Consider the following 25201-nt stretch of genomic DNA (forward strand, 5'->3'; position numbering starts at 1 on the left):
GCTAGTTATTGAGACTAAATTTTAATAAATATTTTTGAAGATATTTAATCTTTTGAAGATACAAATGTCAAAAAATAAATATAAGGTATAACCTGACCCCCTCCCACCATGATGTACAAAGCTTCCTCAGAACTAACTCACAAGATTAGTGAGATTCAAACTGTTACTAATTTTTGTTTTTATATTACACCTTTTCTATTTCAAAAACCTTTTCTTGGGCTTCCCTGGTGGCGCAGTGGTTGAGAATCTGCCTGCCAATGCAGGGGACACGGGTTTGAGCCCTGGTCTGGGAAAATCCCACATGCCACGGAGCAACTGGGCCCGTGAGCCACAATTACTGAGCCTGCGCGTCTGGAGCCTGTGCTCCGCAACAAGAGAGGCCGCGATGGTGAGAGGCCCGCGCACCGCGATGAAGAGTGGTCCCCACTTGCCGCAACTAGAGAAAGCCCTCGCACAGAAACGAAGACTCAACACAGTCATAAATAAATAAATAAAAGAACGTGAATTTCTTTAAAAAAAACAAACAAACCTTTTCTTAAAATTTGAATTACACTTCACAACATTAACAATTATATAGACAACAATAAAACTGACCTGTGTCCTATTCCCCTGCGCCTTTTTGCTTGTATAAAATCCTACATGATGTAAGCTATTATCATTGCTGAAGATTTAATGTGATAAATTCCAGGGTGCTTCCATTTCCTGAACTCTTTTTCAAGGTAACATTAGTCTATTACTGAGGCTTTTTTATCTCTAAATATCATGTCGTAACTATTATAGCAGAATGGCATAATGAAAGAATACTGTTTCACACATTTTCAAACGGAGGTGCTAATCATTGCTTATTGATTGGCTACTTCATAGTGGACAAATCACTTCATCTCTTAGAGTCTGTCCTCTCATATTTTATCCGTAAAATTAAAAAAACAGGCCACTTCACTGAGTTGTGATGAGAGTCAAATAAGGTAATTTATATGTAAGCGACATAGAGCTGCAAACTAAGTGAATACTAAGAGATTATACTGAAATTGGCATGTATCAATAGTAAGTTTATATGGCTTAATAATAATATATTCCTACTCCTTCTCTTCTAAGAGATGAGGGAGTTTTTAAAAACATCAACAGTAAGAACAAAAATCAATTAATTCTGAAGAGACAAAAGTTAGAAAAAAAAGAGATGAATTAAATTGATAAAGAAAAAATGTTTTTGTCTGAGGAAAAGTATGGTAATTGAGTATAAGGCAGTTTTTAACATCCTAGCGACTTAAACATATTGGAAAAGAAAAACCATGGGTGTCAAATCACACTGTAATATAGTAAGAAACATACCATACTATCAGGTGAAACTTTTTTTGGCCTACAGCAACAAGATATCACATGAAGTACACTAAACAAGTATTTGAAATTTTAATTTTTTTCCAAAGGAAGTCAAATTTTACAAATGTAGTTTTGCATTAAGTGATGGAACATCTTAAACTAGATATATTTTCAGTCACTTGGCCTAAGTGGTAAATGTGTTTTGAAGATTGGGAAATAAAACTTTAAAATGTTAGCACCCACAACATCCTTTGACCCAAAACCACTTCAGTTTCATATAGAAAAGATATGCATGATTATTTTTCATATATTGACTAAGACAATTATTTTAATAATTCTAACCATGTTCTATCTTGGTATTCCTGAGATTATACTCCTAGAAGCTGTTTAGTTCAAATCTACTTTTAAAATTCTCTTGTGAGAGAACTGCAAATTATTTTGATCTTAGAAGAACTGCTATTTCTTTGAAACAGCAAATTGGAAGAACTGGTACTGAAAACTTGTAGTTCAGGGCAGTTAAGTGTCTTGAGTAAGTTCTCCAAATAACAGTCTGGTTTATGTTACCATGGCAGCACTTCCGTTCACTGGGTCTGTTCACAAACTATCAGTAACAAGATAAAAGTATATATTTGCTAATCTATGTTTTAGAATCTAGAGCAAAAAACTTATTTGTAATCTAAGTCTCACTTAAAAACTTTGCTTCTTTATTAAGTTGTGCTTAGATGATGGAACACAAGTAATAAAGAGTATTAGAAGTTAAGTATTGTTTTAAAATAAATTTGCCTATTACAAGACACATTTTTTGTGCAATGGAAACAGGAAATGTGCATTCTCTCATGTACTATTTTGCATTTTGGAACTCTAAGGCTTCTGGACTTATTTGGTAAAGAACCACAGAAGCTTTTGAAGAAATGAGGAATATATTAAGAATTGAACTTTAAAAAGATTTATCTTAATGGAAGTTGTAAAGAAAACTGGGAGAAGAAACAATGTTCCCTATTCCTGAAATGTTTTTATGTACCTGCCCTGTACATTTTAATAGTTTCCCTCCTTGACTACCTTTTTCAGTGGTTTTTAGAATCACTAAATTTAAAAGGGCATTCATAACTCTTGCTTATAGTATGAACTTTTATGGTGGCTTGCATGACTTCCTTTCTTGGGATTTAGCTATTGAAGCAAATCATGACTATGAAAACGTACAGACTAATATTGTACTAAACCAGGCAAAACTTCTAATTTCATGTTTCCCAGTTAAAATCTCCATTAACTGTTTTAGTTTGGCTTTTACAAAAAGTTAGAAAAGCAGATTTAAGACTTCAGTGTTAACATCTGAAACATAAAAACAAATCAAAACAAAAAAACACTATGTCTAGCTTTTGTAATTTTAAAATTCTGAGACAGATATATGCCAAGCCAAGATTTTTAGACCCATCTTTTGAGAGTGGTAACTATGGTATGGATGAGGGTAGGAAACTAATCAACAGCTATACCAGCTGGCTGGGTATCAATATCAATTTGCAGTTTGACCTGGACCTTTGTCAATCTTGTCTTCTTTTTTGAGATTACCATCTCTAGATAACAGCTTTCATCAGAAAAGTGCTTTCAAGGTTGCCAAATTCAGTTCCAGCATCTAATGGAAGTAAGTATAGCTTGCTTGCCGTTTGCCGATTGGAAGAGAAATACTGTCATTTTGAGGCGTTGATTCAAGAAGTATTTTATAAATTAAAAAAAAAAAGAATTCACAAGCATTCCCAATCCCACTTGAATGTATCACTTTCTGTCCAAATTTCAGACATTTAAGTAAAGTGATCCATTGATTTTCGTGAAGACCATCACCTACCAGTTACTTCCCTCCCACCCCGACTTGTGGCAATAGCTGGCTAATTTTTGTGCCAATGTATTACAATTTCTGTATTTATTCTCATATTCTTTATTAGCTCATAAGATAATTTCTTTCTCTTTATCACACTCTCCCTGAAATCTGGACTGTATGTTTTCCCATTCACTAGCTTTCACTTCCTTAATTGCTTTGTTTCTCTAAAGATTCAAAAATGCTCAGGTTAATTATATAAATAATGCATACAATTAAAAATTAGGGACAAGAACAAATCCCTTTTGATCACTAACACAAATTATACCACACTAGACATATTGTTCTAGAACTTTACCACAATGAATATTCTTATATATTGAATGCATCTCTTTGTGTGCAAGTATGAGTTTTACTTAAGGGGAGAAATCAGAATCTGATCCACTAGATCAAAGGATACGCACGTTTCTAATTCTAATAACTACTGCCAAGTTGCCCTCATGAATGGTCATACTAATTTACACTCCTATTAACGGTGAGAAACTATTGATATTGATTTATTTCCCCATATCCTCAACTAATAAAACATTAAAAAATTTTGCAATCTAATGGGTAAAAACTGTTTTTTTGTTCTTTTCATTTGTATGTCCCTGATTGCTAGAGAGGATGAACATCTCTGCATATGTTTATGGCCATGTGTATTTCCTCCTCTGTGAACCCCCTGTTCATATTCTTGTCAATTTTCCTATCAGGTTTTCTTTTTCTTATTGGATTGTATGTGTTCCTTACATACAGTGGTGTGCTGCTGACTGTAAACATCGCCTATCCACTTCGCATTTAATGACATAATGTTGGTAGCTCGAAAGTGGCCACAATAGAAATAACCACTGTTCATATATTTTTAGTTCTAATCTTTTGGGTGCTACTTGTCTCAATCTCTTCTTAGCTAATCATTTTCAAGTTTGTTTTTTTTTTTTTTTTTTTGCAGCATTTGACACTGTTGCTCATTCACACTTAAACTGACTCTCCCTGGCTTCCACTATACCATACTTTTCCTAGACTCTTCTACTGAAAATCAATGCTGAGGGCTTTAAACTTAGAGCTTTAATACCATAACATCACTACCATTCCTGTATCATATTTCTAAATATCTAGTAGACAGTTCCCCTTTTACATCCCATCATAAGCATAAACATAATAGGTCTAAAACTAGAAAAGAATTAAGGATACAGTTCAAAAAATAAAATCTAGTAATGCACGGTAGAAAGGATAAATCCAAAATTTCCAATGCTTTCAGTCATCTGAAAGGAAAGTTTGACTGGGGCGGGGGGGATCTGCTTCCAAAATGGCTCACTCATATGGCTATTGGAAGGAGGCCTCATTTCCACGCCACAGGGGCCTCTCCACAGGGCTATTTAAGTGTCTGTATGATATAGCAGCTGAGTTCCCACAGAGCTAATCAGCCAAGAATCCAAGATGGAAACCATAATGTCTTTTATAACCTGGACTCAAAAGGCACACTCCATCGTTTCCACAATATCCTCTTGGTTACACGAGTCAGCCCTATGCAGTATTGGAGGGGACTCCACAAGGGCACGAATACCGGAAGGTGGGGCTCATTTGGGGGTCATCTTGGAGGTTGGCTATAACAGAGACTGATCCTTTGAAATTGCTAAGGCTTTGTTTAATGGCCTAACCACATAGTTGGCCTTCATAAATATTCCATGTGTAGTAAAGAATGTGTTACACAGCAATTTATTACATAGCAATAGATAACTAATAAGCTCCTAAGTTAGTTATAAGATGATGATGTGTCCAAATGTCTTGCTACCCAGGGTGTGTCCATGGATTAGAGGCATCAGGATCACCTGGGAGCCTGTTAGAAATGAAAAAGCCTCAGTCCCCATCCTAGATTTGCTGAAGCAGAATCAGTATTTTAACAAGATTCCCAGATGATCAATAGGCACATTCAAGTTTGAACAGCACTGTCCTATAAAATCCTTCAGTTACCAAAAAATATAAGTACTTGTCCTTTTAACTTTTATTCCAAATAAGAATAGGAGATTTCTGCTACCACTTGGGGTATAGAAAGCCATAAAAGAACATCATTCCCAGCCTAACAAGAAAAAAACAGGACTTCCCTGGTGGCACAGTGGTTAAGAATACGCCTGCCAATGCAGGGGACATGGGTTCGAGCCTGGACCAGGAAGATCCCCATGCTGTGGAGCAACTAAGCCCGTGTGCCACAACTACTGAGCCTGTGCTCTAGAGTCCGCGAGCCACAGCTACTGAGCCGGTGTGCCACAACTACTGAAGTCCGCACGCCTAGAGCCCATGCTCCGCAACAAGAGAATCCACCGCAATGAGAAGCCTGCGCACTGCAACAAAGAGTAGCCCCCGCCTGCCGCAACTACAGAAAGACTGTGTGTAGCAACGAAGACCCAACACAGCCAAAAATAAATTTTAAAAAAATTAATTTTTTTAAAAAAAATTAAAAAACAAAATAGCCTACATAACCATAATTTTTTATGAGCCTATTTGAGATCTAAGGCTGCAAGACAACAGAAATAATTGAATTTTGAAGTATGACAGGTCCTGTGAGGAGAGACGAAACATATGAACAGTTTCACATTTGGTAGAGCATGGAAGAAGTGGCAGTCACAATAAAAGGCAAGAAAAAAAAATACTCAAAACTGTAGGCAGGCAGGAGACCTAAGGAAGAAACCCTTGGAGACGGAGATAGATGTGCAGAACCCACCACGGTCTGAGGCTGGAGCAAATATCAGGCAAAGCCCATTCATGCTCCAGGTCCTGAATGAGCATAAGGTGAGATCAGATGTCACTGTGGCAGAGGCACAAAACCTGCCTAAACCCTGGACAAAGCTCCATAAGAAGCAAAAGCAGTCTGCCACTGAGAAACAGGCAAAATACACTCCTCACCCCAGTCCCCGGGAAAGGATGGCTGCTGTTGGGAGAAAAGTACAAAACCCAGCTATCCTCACATTTCACTGACACTAGGCAATGTATTCAATACTACATGCCATTAGAAGGGCAGGAAATCTGTTGATGCCCAAATCCTTCAAAGATACAAAGCAGAGATCTGCTGCTGCTGGGAAATGGTCTCTCACTTGTACCTAGAACTTCCCACTGATATTAGGCAACATCTACTCACCATGATGGGAATGAGCAAGAAATTGGCCTGAGTGCTGGAACAGTGCTGTCCAGTAGGAATTTATACAATGACAGAAATATCCTATTTTGTGCTATCCAATATGCCAACCACTAGCCATATGTAGGTGATTGGCTACTGATGAGTGCAGCTCTAGACTCCACTCTGAGTAAACGGGAGAGACTGTCCGCTCGTGGAGGAGACAAGGAAAGTCCCACTCTTGAGGCACAGGCGTACAGAGTCTGCTTGAGACTAAAACTGGAGCAGAAGAACCGAGAAACCCACCCTGTTCACACTAAGAACTTTGCACCAAGTAACAAGCAAGAGCAATCTATTGCTCAGGAAGGGGCAAGAGTACAGAGAGAAATATTCAACCCCTCTCACCTCTAAATGTGTCACAAACTGAAAGATGGAGTTGGAGCAGAAATGCTGAGAAAAATCACCTGACATTCCAGGCCGCACACTAAGTACAAAGTATCAACAGTCCATCTCTGTAGGAATGTGAAGACTATGGTACACTGAAGGTAACTATGACAACCACAAAACCCAAACCCAGCTCAATTATCTACTAGATTGACCAATACCTGTTCATACTAACAACGTGACATAAGTAGAGGAATATCTATTTCTGGATAGAAATATTATTTACCTCAGTCTCTACCATTCTTTAACAAGCAATGGCTGCCACTTAATCCAAAATTATGCAACACACAAAAGCAGGAGATAAAACAATCAACAAAATCAGACCCAGAGATGGACCAGATATTGAAGTTATCAGACAGACACTATAACTATGATTAATATGCTTAAAGATCTAGTGGGAAATTTTAACAAAAAGATGGCGACTATTTTTTAAAAGGCAAATGAAAATACTTAAAAAATATGAAGACAACTTTATCAGGCTAATCAGCAGAATGAACACAATAGAGGAAAGAATAAAACTACAGAAAGATCGGGAGATTGGGATTGACAAATATACACTAATATGTATAAAATAGATAACTAATAACCTGCTGTATAAAAAATAAATAAAATAAAATTCAAATATTCAAAATACCCACACAAACTATAGAAAGATCAATAGAAATTATCCAAACTGAAACAAAGAAAGAAAAGAGTAGGAAGAGGGACGAGCAACTAAGAGGTGAGACAATAGAAAATGGTCTAATATATTTTTACTTGGAGCCCAGAAGTAGGTGGTGAACCACAAGAAATATTTGAAGAGATAATGAGGAAAAAAATTTCTAAGTTTAATGAATGACAACAAACCACAGATCCAAGAACCTCTGAAAAACCAATGCAGGATAAAAATAAAGAAAAACACACCTAGGCACATCATAGTCAAACTGCTAAAAAGTAGTGATAAAGAGAAAAATCTTGAAGACAGATAGTAAGAAAAAGAAATTACAAACAGAACAACAAAGATAAGAATCGTAACAGACCTATCTTCAGAAACTATGCAAGCCAAAAGAGAGTAATGTCTTTAAAGTACTTAAAAAAAAACCCTGTCAACCTAGAATTCCATACCCATCCTCCACAAAAAGGTTAAAAAAATATTTCATTGCTAGTAGACCCAAACTATAAGAAATGTTAAATCAACTTCTTGGGAAAAAGGAATTGATCCAGATAGGGCATCAGGATTAGTCAACTTTTTCTGTAAAAGGCCAGATAATAAGTGAATTAAAATTATTTGAAGGTAGACTGTGATAAATTAAAAATATATACTGAAAACTGTATAGCAACGAGTTTTAAAAAAAAAAAGAGTAGCTAGTAAGCCAATAGAAGAGATAAAATTGAATCATAAAAAAATACTCAAGGGGCTTCCCTGGTGGCGCAGTGGTTGAGAATCTGCCTGCTAATGCAGGAGACACGGGTTCGAGCCCTGGTCTGGGAAGATCCCACATGCCACGGAGCAGCTGGGCCCGTGAGCCACAGCTGCTGAGCCTGCGCGTCTGGAGCCTGTGCCCCGCAACGGGAGGGGCCGCGATAGTGAAAGGCCCGCGCACCGCGATGAAGAGCGGTCCCCGCACCGCGATGAAGAGTGGCCCCCACTTGCCGCAACTAGAGAAAGCCCTCGCACGAACCGAAGACCCAGCACAGCCAAAAATAAATAAATTAAAAAAAAAAAAAAAAAAAAAGAGTAAATTCTATAAAAAAAAAAAAAAAAAATACTCAATTGACAAAAAGGCAGGAAAAGTGGAGAAAAGGAAAAAGGAACAGATACAGCAAATAGAAAAAAAATAATGTAATGACAGATTTAAATCCAACCGTATCAATTACATTAATGTAAATGATCCACACTCCAATTATAAGGCAGAGATGGTCACGTTGAATAAATAAGAATAATAAATAAATATAGTGACAAGAACATTACAGAAACTAAACATAGAAAGTTAGAACATTAAAAAAACTAATTATAACTGAATCACTTTGCTGTACACCTGAAACTAACACAACACTGCAAATGAACTATACTTCAATTTTTAAAAGTTTAAAAAAAAAGAGAATAATAAATAAACCCTAATTTATGTACCTATAGTAGACTGAAAATAATTCTGCTAGGTTTATATCAATACTGAAGAAATTTTAAAACTTCTCAAATGAAAGCAAACGGTGAATATAATTAACCTCAAGCTGAAGTAATCTGATTGACTATTTTTTGTCTTCCTTTGACTTCCTCATACGTTAAGATCTCCATGTTAGTTCTCCCCCACCTCCCTAAATATAGCAATGTTCATAAACACTGACCTTGCCATGGCTTCTTTCCACTTTCTGAAAACATTTATTCAGGGACAGATTATGTCGAACAGAATTCTTCCAGCCTGTTGGTGCGGTTGCAAAATATGGGAAGCGGTTCAGTATCCAGCTATAAATTTCTTTCACAGGCAAACATTTATTTGGAGAGTGTTCAATAGCCATATAAATGAGAAGACTAAAGGAGTATGGGGGTTTTGAAGTTGCTGATTTTTTTTCTGGGTTCGGATAGCACGACGGTCCCAAGGATGGCACATCATCTCCCTCTATGTCATACAATGGACTAACAATTGGAAGACCCTCACTTCCAAAGCTGAAGTTTGTTAGGAGATTAGTACTTTCGTGAAGCCAGTTCAAGTTTGTGAGTTCATCATCTGCTGACTCACTGTTCACTAGAGTGGCCTTTGGCCTGGCAGCATCAACAGCTTCAGGCAAGCTTCCCATTTTGTAAATCTGGCTTAATCCTGCAACCTTTTCAGCTCCTGGAGTTTCAGCTCTCTTTTCTGGAGTCATTCCAATTATTGGACCCATTTACTCTTACAGTTCTGCAACAAAAGAAACAATTATCAATCAATGTAATACTTAAGATTCGCAAACTCATGGAAGAAGGAAATACATATTTAAACATCCCCAAATCAGAGAAATTTTGCAATCAATATCCCACATAATATTTAAGCACAATATTTGTATAACAAAGATGCTAAAGGTTACTATACAAGGAACAGAACTTATTTCATGTTATTTGAAATGACTGCAAATAAAATGCAGCACTATAGCACAATATGTACAGGTGATATTAACAAAATTAAATAATGGATTTTGAATACTTATGAAAGTCCCTAGGCCATAGTAACTGCCTAATAAGTAATGTTTGCTGTTACTAAAAATGAACAGATTGTTTCTTTGAATTATAAAACTCTATAATCTATTCATCTTATGGATCTATGACTTCACTGTAATTAACAGTCATACATATGGCTCAATACAAACAATAACCAAATTTAAAATAAAGCTCAAATAATAATTCCAAATAAACCCTTTCCTCAAATCTGAAATACTTACTATAAATAATTTCTAATATTTTTATAGTATATCATACTAAAAATATAACATTCCTTAATCACTAAATTCATTACTAGCAAAATTATATTTACTGTAAATTTATTATTTATTTGTAAATTCCAGTATTTTTAACTCTTCCTTCTATATTATCTCATCAAGTACTGACAGTGACAGGTTGACATTCTCTTAGTAAAGTCTGAACTGTCACTGTATTTTGAAGGGGAGAAAAAAAGCTGTTTCTAAACTATCCTTTTTTATTTCCATTTTCTCAATGACTTTTGTTTTGCTTTTGACATGTACTTCAATTCAAAATCTTATTATGGGAGAATAACTGACCAAAAAGGAAAGTGACAGAACTAATGTGCCATTTAATTCATTTTCAATGGTTCCTCAAGGTACCTCATTTCCTCCATTTCCGAATTCTGTGAAAAGCCCTCTATATCTTCTATTATTCTATTCAAACTTCTTATGCTTACATAAGTGAAATAACAGAAGTGCCCCCAGGATTTTATTTTATTTAAAACATAGCTGGCAGGTTACTCTAAGAATTATGAAAACTGGTCAATTTTGGATGCAGAACAGTCTATCTGGATTCTGTTAGCTATTAGATGTAGTCTCAGAACACACAATTATCAATAGCATCCATCAGTTAATATTTTGGGAGTAAGCCACTGTACTAAATACTACATACTGTATCTCAATTAACTATCAATTAAACCCTATAAAGTAGACACTACTATTAACCCAATAGTCTCTTGCTTGGGAAAATGATGCAGAGAGGTTAAGCATCCTGTTTGAGACTGCCTGGTTGGTAACTGGAAGCACCAGAACTTAAGCCCAGTCAGACTAACCTCAGAGACAAAACTCTAGCCACTATATTATCCTGGTAACAGTATATGTATACATATCACCTATGAATACCAATGACCCAATCCTATCCATTTAAAATCTTTTCACTGTTCTCTCCCTATCCAGTTCCTACTCTCACCTATACCTATAACTTGACATGCTAAGACACTGTGAAAAGGAAAAGTTCAAATTACAATAAATTTGGTTTCTATTTTAATCAATTAAGAAAACCACACATAAACATATGCACATGTGCACATATGTGTACACAACATATTTCAGAGATGATATTCTGTCCTATGTAACTGACCAACTTATTCATTTATTCCATCATAGTCTCTCTGCCCATAGAGAATTTTTTAAATGTAGTGGATGAGAATTCATTGGTTAAAGAAAGTCTTGCTAAAAAAAAAAAAAAAAAAAAGAAAGTCTTGCTTCCTTTAAACAACAAAAAACAAACAAACAGAAAACACTCTCAGCACTCAGTGTTCAAAGAGGAATAACTAATTTCTAATGGTCCACTTCTGCCTTTTCACCTATATTCATTTATCTTCAATTACATATAGAAATTAGAGAGTAACCAAATAGCAGTGGCTAACATTTACTGAGATTTTATTATATTACAGGCACTATGTTATGGGCTTTAAAATGCATCATCTCTACTTACACTACTACTTAGTTCTATGTATGGTCCTTTCTTGACTGTGAATCCCTTAAGAGGTAAGAGTCTTTTACTTTTGTATTCCTAATACATCGTAACAAAATGTTGGGCATGAGCAGGGACTCAAATTATAATTATTTCAAACTGAAATGAACTTATAATTAACAAATACCAAGTGCTGTGCTACCTACTTTTTTTTTTTAAATTTATTTATTTATTTATTTTTGGCTGTGTTGGGTCTTCGTTTCTGTGCGAGGGCTTTCTCTAGTTGCGGCGAGTGGGGGCCACTCTTCATCGCGGTGCGCGGGCCTCTCACTCTCGCGGCCTCTCCCGCTGCGGAGCACAGGCTCCAGACGCGCAGGCTCAGCAGCTGTGACTCACGGGCCCAGCTGCTCCGCGGCATGTGGGATCTTCCCAGACCAGGGCTCGAACCCGTGTCCCCTGCATTGGCAGGCAGATTCTCAACCACTGCGCCACCAGGGAAGCCCCCGCTACCTACTTTTAAGAGCTATTTTATTTTAGAAACGAATCATTAATGCTAGGAAACATCCTCACTAGTAACAACTGGAAAACTGAAATCACTGTTATGAATGAGGAAATGGAAGTACAGTAAGTAATTTGCCTACCATTCTAAAGCTAATAAAAAGTGGAGCCAAAATTACAAGCCAGGCTGAATTCAAGATTCAAGCTTTTTTGTCCATTTAGAATACACTCTATTTCTTAAGGAACATATATTTTTAGCAATACTACTTAAAACAGATACTGTTGACAGACAGTCTCATCAGAAACTAATTCAAATGGTTGCAAATATACTATTCCTCTGAATTACAAGTTTAGAATAAAATCCCATTACTTTCAGATGTAAGACAATACTATGGCAGCAAATGTGCCAAAGATTACACAAAGCGTATAGCCAAGCAAAGTTTAAAAAATCAAATACTGACGATGAAAGGCTGACATTTTCTTAGTAAGGTTTTAATGGTTACTGTATTTTCAGCGGAAGAAAAAAAGCTGTTTCTAAACTATTCTTGTAGAATACTTTAGAACACCGTCCACTTAGAACACTAAGTCCACCATAATAAATAGGCAAATGATCTTTTCTTACAAATAAGTATATAAATAGCAAACAAATATATTAGAAAATATTCAACTTCATTGATGATTAAAGAAATGCAAACCAAAACAAAAATGTGACATTAAATACTATAATGTACTTAGCATAGTGTCTGATAAGCACAGATACTAGTAATACAAATAATAGTATCTATTGTTGCCCATTATCAACAGTTTAAAAAATATGTAATACACAATTTTGGGCAAGGACCTAGGGCCATTTTGGAAAGCAAGCTGGCAACATGCACCAAGAATCATTAAAAATGTCATATTCTTTGACCCAATAATTCAGTGAAATAATCCTATGTAGGGGAAAAGATTCTCTCCCTCTCTCCTTTTTCTCTCTTTTACACACACACACACACACACACACACACACACACACACACCTGTTCATCCAAGAATTATGAACGATAATAGTAAAACTATAAATAGCTTACATATTTTATTATAGAGAAATAGCTAAGTAAAAGCACATCTATTTAATATTTAGTAGTCGTTAAAAATGACTGTCTTGAAGATTGTGAAGTAAACAAAAAAGCTTATTAAAAACTGGTGAAAAAGTAGAAAATATGCAAAAAGCTAACAGTGCCTTATATTAGTAACTTGGTAATTTTTTTCTTTGTTATATTTTCTGGTTTTTCTTTAAGGTGTTTATTATTTTTATAGTTTAAAGTTAAAACAATATACTCAAGGGGGAAAAGACTGTGTTAGACTATTTTTTAGTTGTAGTATTTCCATTTCACAAGAAACAAAATCACAGAAAGGTCACAGACTGATCAAAGACCTCTAATCAAAAACAGAAGCCACCTCTCATTCTTAGTACAGTTTATTTTGTTATTAAGCTTTTCTGTAACACAAATTAGTTCACTGGTAAGTAGGGGAAAGATTTTAGTACAATGTGAAAGTCACACTGGTCTGTACATGATTTTTCCCAGCCTATGTCTTTGCACTACTAAATAATAAGAGCTGAACCCCAAACAAGCTAACATAGTGGAAAGCAGCAAGCTGCTGAAAATACAGTACTGTACACAATTCTCATTCAACCCATGTTCTTCCTCTTGGCACAGCCTGGTCACACACATTGTCTTGAAAATACTTAATGAACTCTTCTCTGCAAATCTTTATGCATTTTACTCTGGCCTCCATAACCCTGTAGCTTCAACCCCTCCTTGCACACCCTTCCACCAGGCTACCTTCATCTCTTTTTTTTTTAACCTTAAGTCGACTGTAGTATTTCTTTATATGTAACTGAGTTAATATATCTTTTAAAATATTCTAGTATTCTTATTAAGATTTATTTTTATTAGTGTTCTGATTACAAAGCTCTGCATGTTTTGGGTGCGACCCATCAGCTGTGCACAATTTCAGTGTTTTCAGAAATACATAATATGTAACATTACAACAGAAAGGTCTGTGTATTTTACACCAAAATCAAGAAAACTTTTAGTTTTAAATTTTTATGAAACTACTTCTTAAAATGAACTGAAAGCATTCAATAGCAGATAATTAATAATGTGCATGGAAGTTTGCTTCATAAAGCAAAATAAGTAAAGAAATAAAAGGAAATCTGGGCTACTGATGTATTGATAACATTTCCTTTTAGTAATCTTTTAAGAACAATACTTCAACCAAATATAACCGTTACACATAATAAATGTCACTCAAAATAGGCACTTAAGGCCTAGAAAATAAAATGTGGAATATGAAAATGTATCCTAATTTCTTAGGTGTATAAATAACATAACCCAAATAATGAACATATCCACTACAAATAGATTTCCAAAACCAAGACATTGCTACAAAAAAAAGGCATGTAAATGTACAAGATGATTTAGCAAAGTACACATTTGTGTTAAGACTCCAAATCTACATTTCAGGAAAGGACAGAATTTCCTCTCACAAGGAGAATTTTCAAAGTGGAGAGTTCAAATAAACCCAGTACAATCACTCTGGAGCCCCTGTCTAGAGCTTCACTGTATGACGGCCATGGCAGCATCTTGAGAAGACAGTTCAGGATTAAAATGCACCATTTTTTCCCACAGCTATGCAGCTCATGCATCTCCAAAGCTGTCTAACAGAGAACTGCATGCCTGCATATTATGTTCAATGCTACAATGACACTCAACTCCAGGGCAAGAAAAATATAATAAGATTCCATATTGGAATTCTCAGATCACTTCTCAAAAGGTTAGAGGAGAGCACTTTTGCTTAGGTTTGTATTAACACTGGTCTGAGAGGAAATGCTTGACAGAGATTAAGTAAGAGAAGGGAAACTAAGGCAGAGAATTTTCAGTGTCATCTAAGGTACAAGGTGCCAAATTACAAGGTATTAGAGGTGTCACAGTGATAGCTTTTTTTACCCGAAATAACTAAGGAACCTCCTAAACACAAAATGTTGGTTAAAACCACATAGATTTTATGACTTAATTTATCCACATTTTTAATTGATTGTATCAAAGATTAAGCAAATTTTTCCTTTATAGTTAGAATCCTTAAATATTATATTATTTAGCCCTCTAAGTTTTTCACACATCATGTAAAATTGAGTTGTACTGAAACTTGTTTTTCCCCCCACCAAATTCATTAACATTATTGCAGCAGTAATTCATTCATTTTTATAGATGACTTATATTCTACTTTATGAACATACCACAATTTATTATACTCTTAAGAACATTTATTTATGTTTATGTTTGGGGCTATTACAAGTAGTATTGTTATGGACATCCTTGTTCATATCCCTTGGAACACAACTGTAAATAAGTTTTCTGAAATTCTAGAAGCAGAATATATGTGAAGGAGTGGACTTATTGGGTAACAGAGTATTCTTTTCTTCAATTTTAACTGATAATGACAAATTGCTACCAGGAATGTATGTGTATTTTGTTTGCTCCATGTACTCATCAAAAAAATTTTTTTGGCCAACCTGATGACTATGAAATTGTAACTCCTTGTGGTTTAATTTGCATCTCCCATATAAGTAATGGGGTTGAATACCTTTTCATATACAAAAGAAACCTAAAAGTATATATATATGGCAAACATATATATATATATATATATATATATATATATATATATATATATGTATTTGCCATTTAGATTCCCTCTTCTATTAAGTGTCTATTGAAGTCATTTGTATTGTTTGGATACCAATCCTTATATGTGATGCAAATATCTTTCCCTATTTAGGTGGCTTGTCTTTTTATTAGTTGCCTATTAATGAAAAAGTTCTTAACTTTAATAGGGTGGATTAACCCTTTTCTTTATGGTTACCATAGTTTGTTTCTCATTTAAGAATTCCTTCTGGGGACTTCCCTGGTGGCGCAGTGGTTAAGAATCCGCCTGCCAGTGCAGGGGACACGGGTTCGAGCCCTAGTCCAGGAAGATCCCACATGCCACGGAGCAACTAAGCCCGTGCACCACAACTACTGAGCCTGCGCTCTAGAGCCCACGAGCCATAACTACTGAGCCCGCGTGCCACAACTACTGAAGCCTGCATGCCTAGAGCCCATGCTCCACAACAAGAGAAGCCACCGCAATGAGAAGCCCGCACACTGCAACGAATAGTAGCCCCTGCTCACCGCAACTAGAGAAAGGCCACGCGCAGCAACGAAGACCCAACACAGCCAAAAATAAATAAATAAAATTTATTAAAAAAAGAATTCCTTCTGTACACCAAATTCATAGAGCTTTTATCCCATACTGTCTTCTAAATGTATTATAGTTTTTACCTTTCACATTAGGTCTTCAATTCAGAAAAAAAAGTTATGCATGTATTTTTTACTCAATTTCATTTTTTTACATATGGATACACAACTGTTCCAGCATTATTTGTTAAAAATTTTCTCTTTCCTGCTGGGAGAACCAATTCATCATTGGTCCTTAGCATCTATAACATTCTCACCAGGTATGCCAAGACTGAAAGGCCTTTATGTGGGCCATTTCTCAGGGTTGTGTTTGCCACAAACAAAATTGAGGGATGACCTAACATCTCCCAGACAAAGGGCAGTCCAAGCTCCATTAACATTTCTTCTTTCATACGAGTTATTTAGAAGAATATATCTTAATTTCCATGAGATTTTTCTTCTTACTGATTTCTAACTTAAATGAATTGATCTATAGGATACTAATCCTTTGAAATCTGTTGAAACTTACTAGATGGTCCAGTATGTGGTAGATTTTCATGATGATTCAGCACATGTTTCCACAGTGACTGGATGCAATATTATGTCCGTTGGATCACTCTTGTTAGTTACATTAAGTTTTCTATATTCCTGATTTTTTTTTTTTTTGGTCTGCTCTCTTTACCAATTAATGAGGAAGATATATTACAATCTCCCACTATACTGGTGAAATTTATCAATTTTTCCTGGTAGGTCTATTAATTTTTGCTTTATTTGTGGTTTTGGTTATTAGTTGCATACAATTAAAACTTCTAAACATTCGTGGCGAAATGAAACATTTACCATTACGTATCAATTCTTTTTTATCTCTAGTAATTCTACTTGTCTTAAAATCTATTTCAAATGATATCGCAGCTTTCATTCCATTAACATTTGCCTGGTATATCTTTTGCCATCATTTTACTTACAACATGTTTTCCTTTTGTTTCTTTGTAGTCTGGACTAAACCCCATATAGCTGAACATTTTAAAATATAAGGCATAGGTATATTTGGATTTACTTCTATCATCTTATTTGTCGTTCCACACTGTGTCTTTCTCTCTTTTCTTGCCTCCTTTGGGATTGTATTTTTCTGGTTCCATTTTTTATCGTCTACTAGTTTGGAAGTTATATATTTATTTCTATTACTAAAGTGTTACCATAACATTTTTATCACACATACTCATCAAAATCCAAAGTTACTTTTAATCTTCTCCTGAGTAATAAAAAGATCTTTTGGATACTAGCTCCAATCACCTCCCCCCAGTTTATAAAATAAACTGACAATTAGTAAATAACTAAAACAACTGCTATTTCAGTTTCAGCTTTTTCTTTTCTTTTAACCCCATAAGACACTATTATTATTGTTTATACAGTTTTAAAAAAATTAACTTACACTTTATTAACATACACTTATCACTGTCTTTGATCATCATTCCTTTTTGAATCTCAGACTTTCAATGACCATTTTCCTTCTACTTAAAATGGTCTGCTAGGGGGATGGGGGAGTGATGGAGTGGGAGTTTGGGGTTAGCAGATGCAAAGTATTATATATAGAATGGATAAACAACAAGGTCCTACTATATAGCACAGGGAACTATATTCAATATCCTGTGATAAACCATAATGGAAAAGAATATGAAAAAGAATACATGTAACTGAATCACTTTGCTAAAAAGTAGAAATTAACACAACACTGTAAATCAACTATACTTCAGTTAGAAAAAAAAAAGGCGGTCTGCTAGTGAACTTTCACATTTCTCTGAGCATGTCTTTATTTTGCCCTTGTTCTTGAAAGTTATTTTTTGCTAGCTATAGAATTCTGGGTTGAACTAGAGTAGGTCACAGCTTCTAGATTTATTTTCACTTAGTATATCATTTCATGGTCTCTATTTCCATTATTGTTATTGAAACCTGATAATCCTCTGAAAGTGTTTTGTTTTCTCTTAAAAATTTCCCCTTTATTAACCTCTTTTATATTTTCCACTTTATTGTCTCTCTGTACTGCATTCTGGATTTCTTCAGGTTTATCTTTTTTTTTAAATGATGTAATCGGAATATTTATTTATTTAAATTTGTTTGTTTATTTAAATTTATTTATTTATTTATATTTGTTTATTTATTTATTTTATTTATTTTTGGCTGTGTTGGGTCCTCGTTGCTGCACAGGCTTTCTCTTGTTGCGGCGAGCAGGGGCTACTCTTCATTGCGGTGCACAGGCTTCTCATTGCAGTGGCTTCTCTTGTGGAACACAGGCTCTAGGCACGCAGGCTTCAGTAGCTGTGGCTCGCGGGCTCTAGAGTGCAGGCTCACCAGTTGTGGTGCATGAGCTTAGTTGCTCTGCAGCATGTGGGATCTTCCCAGACCAGGGCTCAAACCCATGTCCCCTGCATTGGCAGGTGTATTCTTAACTACTGCGTCACCAGGGAAGTCCCGGGTTTATCTTTTATTGTATGATTTTTTCTTCAATGGGATCTATTTGCTTTTACCTATTCCTTGAATTCTAATTTCAGTTACTGTATATTTTCATATCTAGAACTTCTCATTCTTCTACAAAATGTTTGTTTGCTCTTTTCCTCATTTTTAAGCTTTCATTGAACATATTAAATATAATTATTTTATATTTTACATCTGATAATTCCAAGATGTGAACCATTTGTAGGTCTGATTCTACTGATTCTCTTACATTGTGCCCCGTTTCCTTAGATGGCTTGTAAATTTTTATTTTAAGCAACTCAATTTCATTATAACTTTACCAACAGGAATTCTTTGACAATGATGATTTGTGCTGCTTCTGTCAGGCCCCTGGGAGTAGTAACAATCCAGGATCATTTAAAATTCTTAGAACAGAATTCAAATGGAAAGTATAAAAGGTGAGGAAAAGGTAAGAAAAGCAAAGAGAGAAAAGAATAGGGCAGAGGGGACTTCGCTGGTAGTCCAGTAGTTAAGAATCCGCCTTCCAATGCAGGGGATGCGGGTTCAATCCCTGGTCAGGGAACTAAGATCCCATATACCGTGGGCCAACTAAGCCTGTGTGCCACAACTGGTGAGCCTGTGTGCTGCAACTACAGAGTCCACATGCTCTGGAACCCACGTGCCACAATTAGAGAGAAGCCTACTCACCGCAACGAAGGATCCCCCATGCTACAACTAAGACCCAAAGCAGCCAAAAATAAATAAATAAATATTAAAACAAAACAAACAAAAAATAAAATAAAATTCTTAGCTTGAGGTCTAGTGTGAATTCAGGCTGCAAACCAGTGTGAGGGCTGGTTTGTGGTAACAAATTTTCAGTAGAGATTTTTTATTTTTCCTGTTAGCAGCAATATTATAGTAAGATAATTTTCTTTGTTGGGAAAGAATTTCTAGATCACTCTTACACCTAGAAGGTATATACCCCTATGGAAAAGGGCTATTACTGGAGAAGACTGCTAAATGTTTTACTTTGGTGGGTCTGGGCTTTGCTTCCTGATCCCTGAGCCCCCAAAAGGCCAGGAAAACAGAAGCTCACTTGATTTGGTAAATGCCCTCAAGGCAATAGCCAGCTTCAGTACTCGGCTTACTTCACTGGGTTTCCAATTAGTGTTCAGTCTAAATATTCTTTACTTTTGTGCCAGAGCACTGATGCATTTTGTCCAGCATTTTAGATTGTTTTCAGCAGAAAGGCTAGTCCAGGTACTTAGTTCCCCATGCTGCTGGAAACGGATGTTTACATTAGTTTCTGATGGCAATATCTCTAACGTACATTATCCCATATTTTAGAGCACTGGTTCTTCTCTAACGTACATTATCCCATATTTTAGAGCACTGGTTCTTAAGTTTCTTCTGCCTCCACACACTTGAGGAATTTCACTTACTCCTATCACTAAGAGTTGCTTGTTATGACAGTGATTCCCAACTGGCAGTAGGTAGAAGACATTTCCTTGGAGGTGAAAGGTGGTAATCAAAAATTGTGTGTACATTTTTTTTTTCAAGAGGGTACTTCTTATCCCTTTAAAAAATCATACTTTAAATATAGGAAAGGTATTTTAACCCCTTAACTATGATTCAGGCTATTATAAACAAAGATTTGGTAAAGAATAATACTTACAGGGATTGCTCAAGTATATAGGACTATTTGCCACTTTCTCAGTGTTTCTCAGTAAGTGTGTGCCATGGATAAACTCTGGGGGCCACAAGTTTTGCAAATTTTCATTTTGTGTTTTCATTTCAATAACAATATAAAGAAAAAAACGAAAGACTTAAAAATTAACTTACTTCAGAAACTAAAGTCAGTGATTCTACAAATGGGATATATAATTATTTTCTTTAAAAGGGATCCATATATTATTCCAGTTACAAATACTGCTTCACACTCAAAGGTCTCACATTTGCTATGCTTGAGTTACTGGATTAATCTTCCTAGTTCTATATCCTAGTCCTCAGTTGTACTGTAGTCACTGTACCTGATTATACGGTATATGATCCCTTACTTAAAATCCTTGAGGGCAGATATATTTCAGAATTCAGAATATTTTGGATGTTAGAAAGGGACTACAATGCACATGTGATATGTTATACAATGTGTCAGTGAGGTCTGAGGCAGGACCCCATAATAAAAATGTTAATGTTTCTGCAGAAAAATGGATATTCACAGTAAGAAGGGAGTAAATAAAGACCATCAATAGTCTTATATCAGTTCAGATCATGTTTTAACACTACATGGGTTAAGAGAAAACTTTTGGCTTTCGGAGCATTCTGGATTTCTAAAACATGGAAATACAATTATAGAAGCATTATCTGCTATAGACTGGAAAGCCAGATAAATTTCATTAGAATTTCATGTAAGATCTGATAATGGTAAAGAGTTCACCTTAACGTGCATGAATTTAATGCATCAACTTTGTAATTTTTTTCCCCAAATACTTAGGAACCCCTTTTTGTCTACTTGTAGTTTAACAGTTGAGGATACAGAATAAGCAATCTCCTGATAACCAGGAAATGTATTATATTATGAATTCTAAAATGTCAGAAATATCTAAATGTATATAGGAATTTAAAATATATTCCAAAGCTAACATATAAGCTATATTGGATTATGATTATAATATCTCTACATCTGGTAATGTGGATAAAAGACAGAGAAAGCGAAGTATAAGAGATACACTATTCAGAATAATCTCTCCTGGTCCTTTTCTAAGACGCTTCAAGAAGAAACCTTTTACTCTTACTACACTCATGGCTCCGTTGTCATAGGTGTTAGATTCTATGGTAAAACAGTGTACAACTATAAAATGAAAGGCTTCTTCCTTGAGAAAGGAATATATATATGTAATACTAGAAGGTACTAAACAGAAAGTTGGGGAGGCAGTACATTTGAAGTTAAAATTGTGAAAGATAAGGCAATTTCATATTATAAAGTCATAAAAGTGCAATCTAAATCATTATTATTAACATTAGAATCACATCTGGTGGCAGTGAAGCAGAGGGTTAAAGAGCATGAGCTGTGAAGAGATATTGCCTGGTTTCAAATCCCAGGTCTGCCATTCAACGGGCTATAAGACCTATCAACGAAGAATTCTAACAGTACCTACTTTCATAAGATTGTTAGTACAAATTAAATGAGAATAAATATAAAGGACTTAGAACAAAGGTAGAGAGTAAGTACACAATAAATACTAGCTATAGAGATGGTAATTATTATTACTGTTATTAATTTTTAAATTATTATTAGTTTTCTTCCTAAAGTAGTAGATTTATAAATGTTATATCTCTCGAATACAAAAAAATTAGGGTATAAAATCAGTAACTATACTTTGTGTTTTGAAGAAATTTAAAAAAAAATTCTAGTATTAAGGATGGGCCTCCTTTACGACCAATGACACCCTCTGGTGAGGCAGAAATTAGGACTTCTCAGAAGAGTGCTGCAATAACAGTTTCATCATTTTCATTATGATGCGACTTTCACTTCCTTATTCTGTTTCCATGAACTTTATGTATGTCAGTCTTTTACCAATCATACCACATGAGAGATCCTTTCTTCAAATCTTTCTAGTTTAATAATCTAAAAGCATTTAAACCATACAAACTTTCCCAACTTTTTTTAGTTTTTTGTTATTAATGGCCCCAAAAGATTTTAAGTTCCTTTATTAACAGCTGCCTAATGCTAACATTCTAACAAAAGAATTTATATATTAAAAAAAAACTACATTACCTCTGAAATAAAATATGTTGAGTTTTCACTAGTAATGACATTCTCAATAACAAAAAGATACAGTGGCAAATATAATGCTATAATCAAAACAGGACAGGAATATAAATATCTACACATATAGTTATATTTATTTGTATCTGACTAGTTCAGAATCTATCATAAATCTACATAATTCTTACCAAGTTAAAATATACAAAATAATTTCTTTAAGATATTACTTATATTACTTATACTATAAATTTCAGGATAACATCTACAGTACCTTAAAAATAGACTCATGTATATAAAATTTAACAACCCAAAAAAATCAGGCTCTCAGTCCAGCAATTCTCATGAACATAAAAGTTTTTAAATGTGTACCTTAGTAATATAAATCCATAGCAAATAAGAAATAATTGCAATTAATTCAGTTCTACTAATGTGTTTAATACTTGTAAAAAGTGCTTTTCAAATTATATTACTGAATTTCTTCATGTTACATTTTTCAACTTTAATTTTTTATCTTACCTATATCATAGTTCTTAGAACCCTAAATCCATAAGTTATTGTTTGCAAGATAATTTTTTAATTGTTACAAATTTAGATTTAATCCATAATATTATTTAAGAATTCCTTTTAGGAAATGAAAAATAGCACTGAAAAAAGACATCAAAATAAAATAATAGTTAATTTTTGATATCCCAAAAGAAATTTATTCCAATTTATTTCTTCCCTGCACCCTTGAGCCAATCATTGAATATTTCTGTCCTCATTACACAGAAAGGATAAATGAGGAAAATCAATTTTGCTGTTTCTAAAAAAATTTTACTACACTGGACTAAAAAGGAAGCATACCATCTGTTATGTTCTACTAGAACTGGAAAGAAGTTGAAACCAGCTCTTGAGCAATCGTACTGAGAAGCCCCGAAGAAGACTTAAAGCACGGGATGATTAATCTGGAACTATATGGCAGCATCTGACCTACAGATACAGTTGTTTCTCACCATCTTCACCCTACTAGTCTAGCTTCCTATTTAAAATCAGTCTCATTATAAATACTTTAAACATCTAAATTCCTGAAGCATGTGACAAATGAGTATGATATTTGGTTGTATTTAATTATATATATTTACAATTTCTAATTATGCTTTTTTACATGGTCTTAAGACATCTGGAAACTTTATTTCTATTGACTTGCTATTCTACCTCTCACCAAGAACTTAATGTCATCAGTAAATTAACCAATCTTAGCAGTGTCAAAAGAGTAACCAGAGAGTAGGCCCCTTCTCAGATTTGTGGCTTTCCCATCCAATCACTTTAAAGTAACCAATACAAAAAACCATTTGACAGGCTAAGACAACCCTCGCAAGGGGAAACAGGCTGTCATTCACTTAGCTCACATGACTAAACAATGTTTTCCATAAGAAAAAAAAATCTACTACAGAGTTAAGGCATACATAGAAATCCAAAATGTTTGTGAATTTTATCAGAACTACCTGGCAATTACTTCAATTCTTTACTGTAATTTAAGCTTTGTCTCTGATTAAGATTTACTATATAATAAAAGGAATTTCCGTTCAATTTCCCCCTCCTTTCCTCACCTTCACCTCCTTAGGAATAAACCATTTTTATTAATTAATTATAAAACGTACCATAACTCAAGACTGGAAGCCACAGTACTATATTTCCTAGATTTATTCAGCAGTATAATAAGCTTATAATAAGCTCAACATAAAATATTTTAGCAGTTTACAGATACTAATTATTTTCAAAATCTTAAGAGTTCCTCATTTTTAAATAAGGAAAACAATTTTCTTGTTAATTTATCACATTGGTAGCAATAATAGTGTAACACTTATTGAGCACATACTATTTGCAAGGCTTTGTGTAACAAATTTAATGCTAGAACTTTAAAGATACTCTATTAACTCAAATTATCTGATAACTTTGGTAACCCTCAGGTAAGAAAATTAAGCCATATAAAAGGAACTCACAACCTTTCCTACAATACATTCTTTGTTTTAAGGTTCTCTATTATAAATACTGTCCATCGCATAAAATCCAATATTGAGATTAGAGGGCAGATTCAAATCCCAAAAGTACTACTGCAAAAAGACGTATGTTTGATTATAATGCTACATGATGTCATGTATCCAGGACAACTGAAGCATTATGGTCTCTTAGGGATAAAACTGCCTCTTGGTCATAGATTTAGGTGACACAGCATGTGATCCATTGTCTCTAAACAAAAAATGTGTGCAGCTGCATTTTCCAGTCAAGAAAGGGAAAGGGAGGGAAGGACGCAGAATACAAAAGGGTCAAAGATTTGTCTCATAGAGAAACAGTTTGTCAAATAGGGGTAAAAAATGAAATAAAATTGAGTAGGGAAAAAAACCTTTCCCCAACTCGTGCTAAAAGCAGAAAACACTAAAATTGGGGAGGGGAGTGGGATCTGTTGTGGTAATCTTCCACTGAATCCACTTTTCTCCTAAGTTAACTTGCCCAAATACCTTGTGTAAACCATGGTTCAAATGCCATGTCTACCTAAACAATTTTGTGCTACTTGTATACAGTATATAGAGTTTCCCTACACATTGTTACAGCACTTGTCTCCCCCCACCCCCCA

At 34.8% G+C, this 25201-nt stretch overlaps 1 protein-coding gene across 6 annotated transcripts in view; it reads right to left on the bottom strand.

The window, feature by feature from the left end:
- FOXN2 (forkhead box N2) overlaps positions 1 to 25201 on the bottom strand; it is a 57511-nt gene that overhangs the window by 16086 nt on the left and 16224 nt on the right. For all 6 annotated transcript variants that reach the window (XM_057558500.1, XM_057558503.1, XM_057558498.1 and 3 more), the window contains exon 2: positions 9045 to 9595. In XM_057558500.1, coding sequence (XP_057414483.1) covers positions 9045 to 9581 — 537 coding nt within the window. In that variant the 5' untranslated portion in view covers positions 9582 to 9595. The remainder of the gene's footprint in view (positions 1 to 9044; positions 9596 to 25201) is intronic.

This window comes from Balaenoptera acutorostrata, chromosome 12 (assembly GCF_949987535.1).
Source record: "Balaenoptera acutorostrata chromosome 12, mBalAcu1.1, whole genome shotgun sequence".
Lineage (NCBI taxonomy): Eukaryota > Metazoa > Chordata > Mammalia > Artiodactyla > Balaenopteridae > Balaenoptera > Balaenoptera acutorostrata.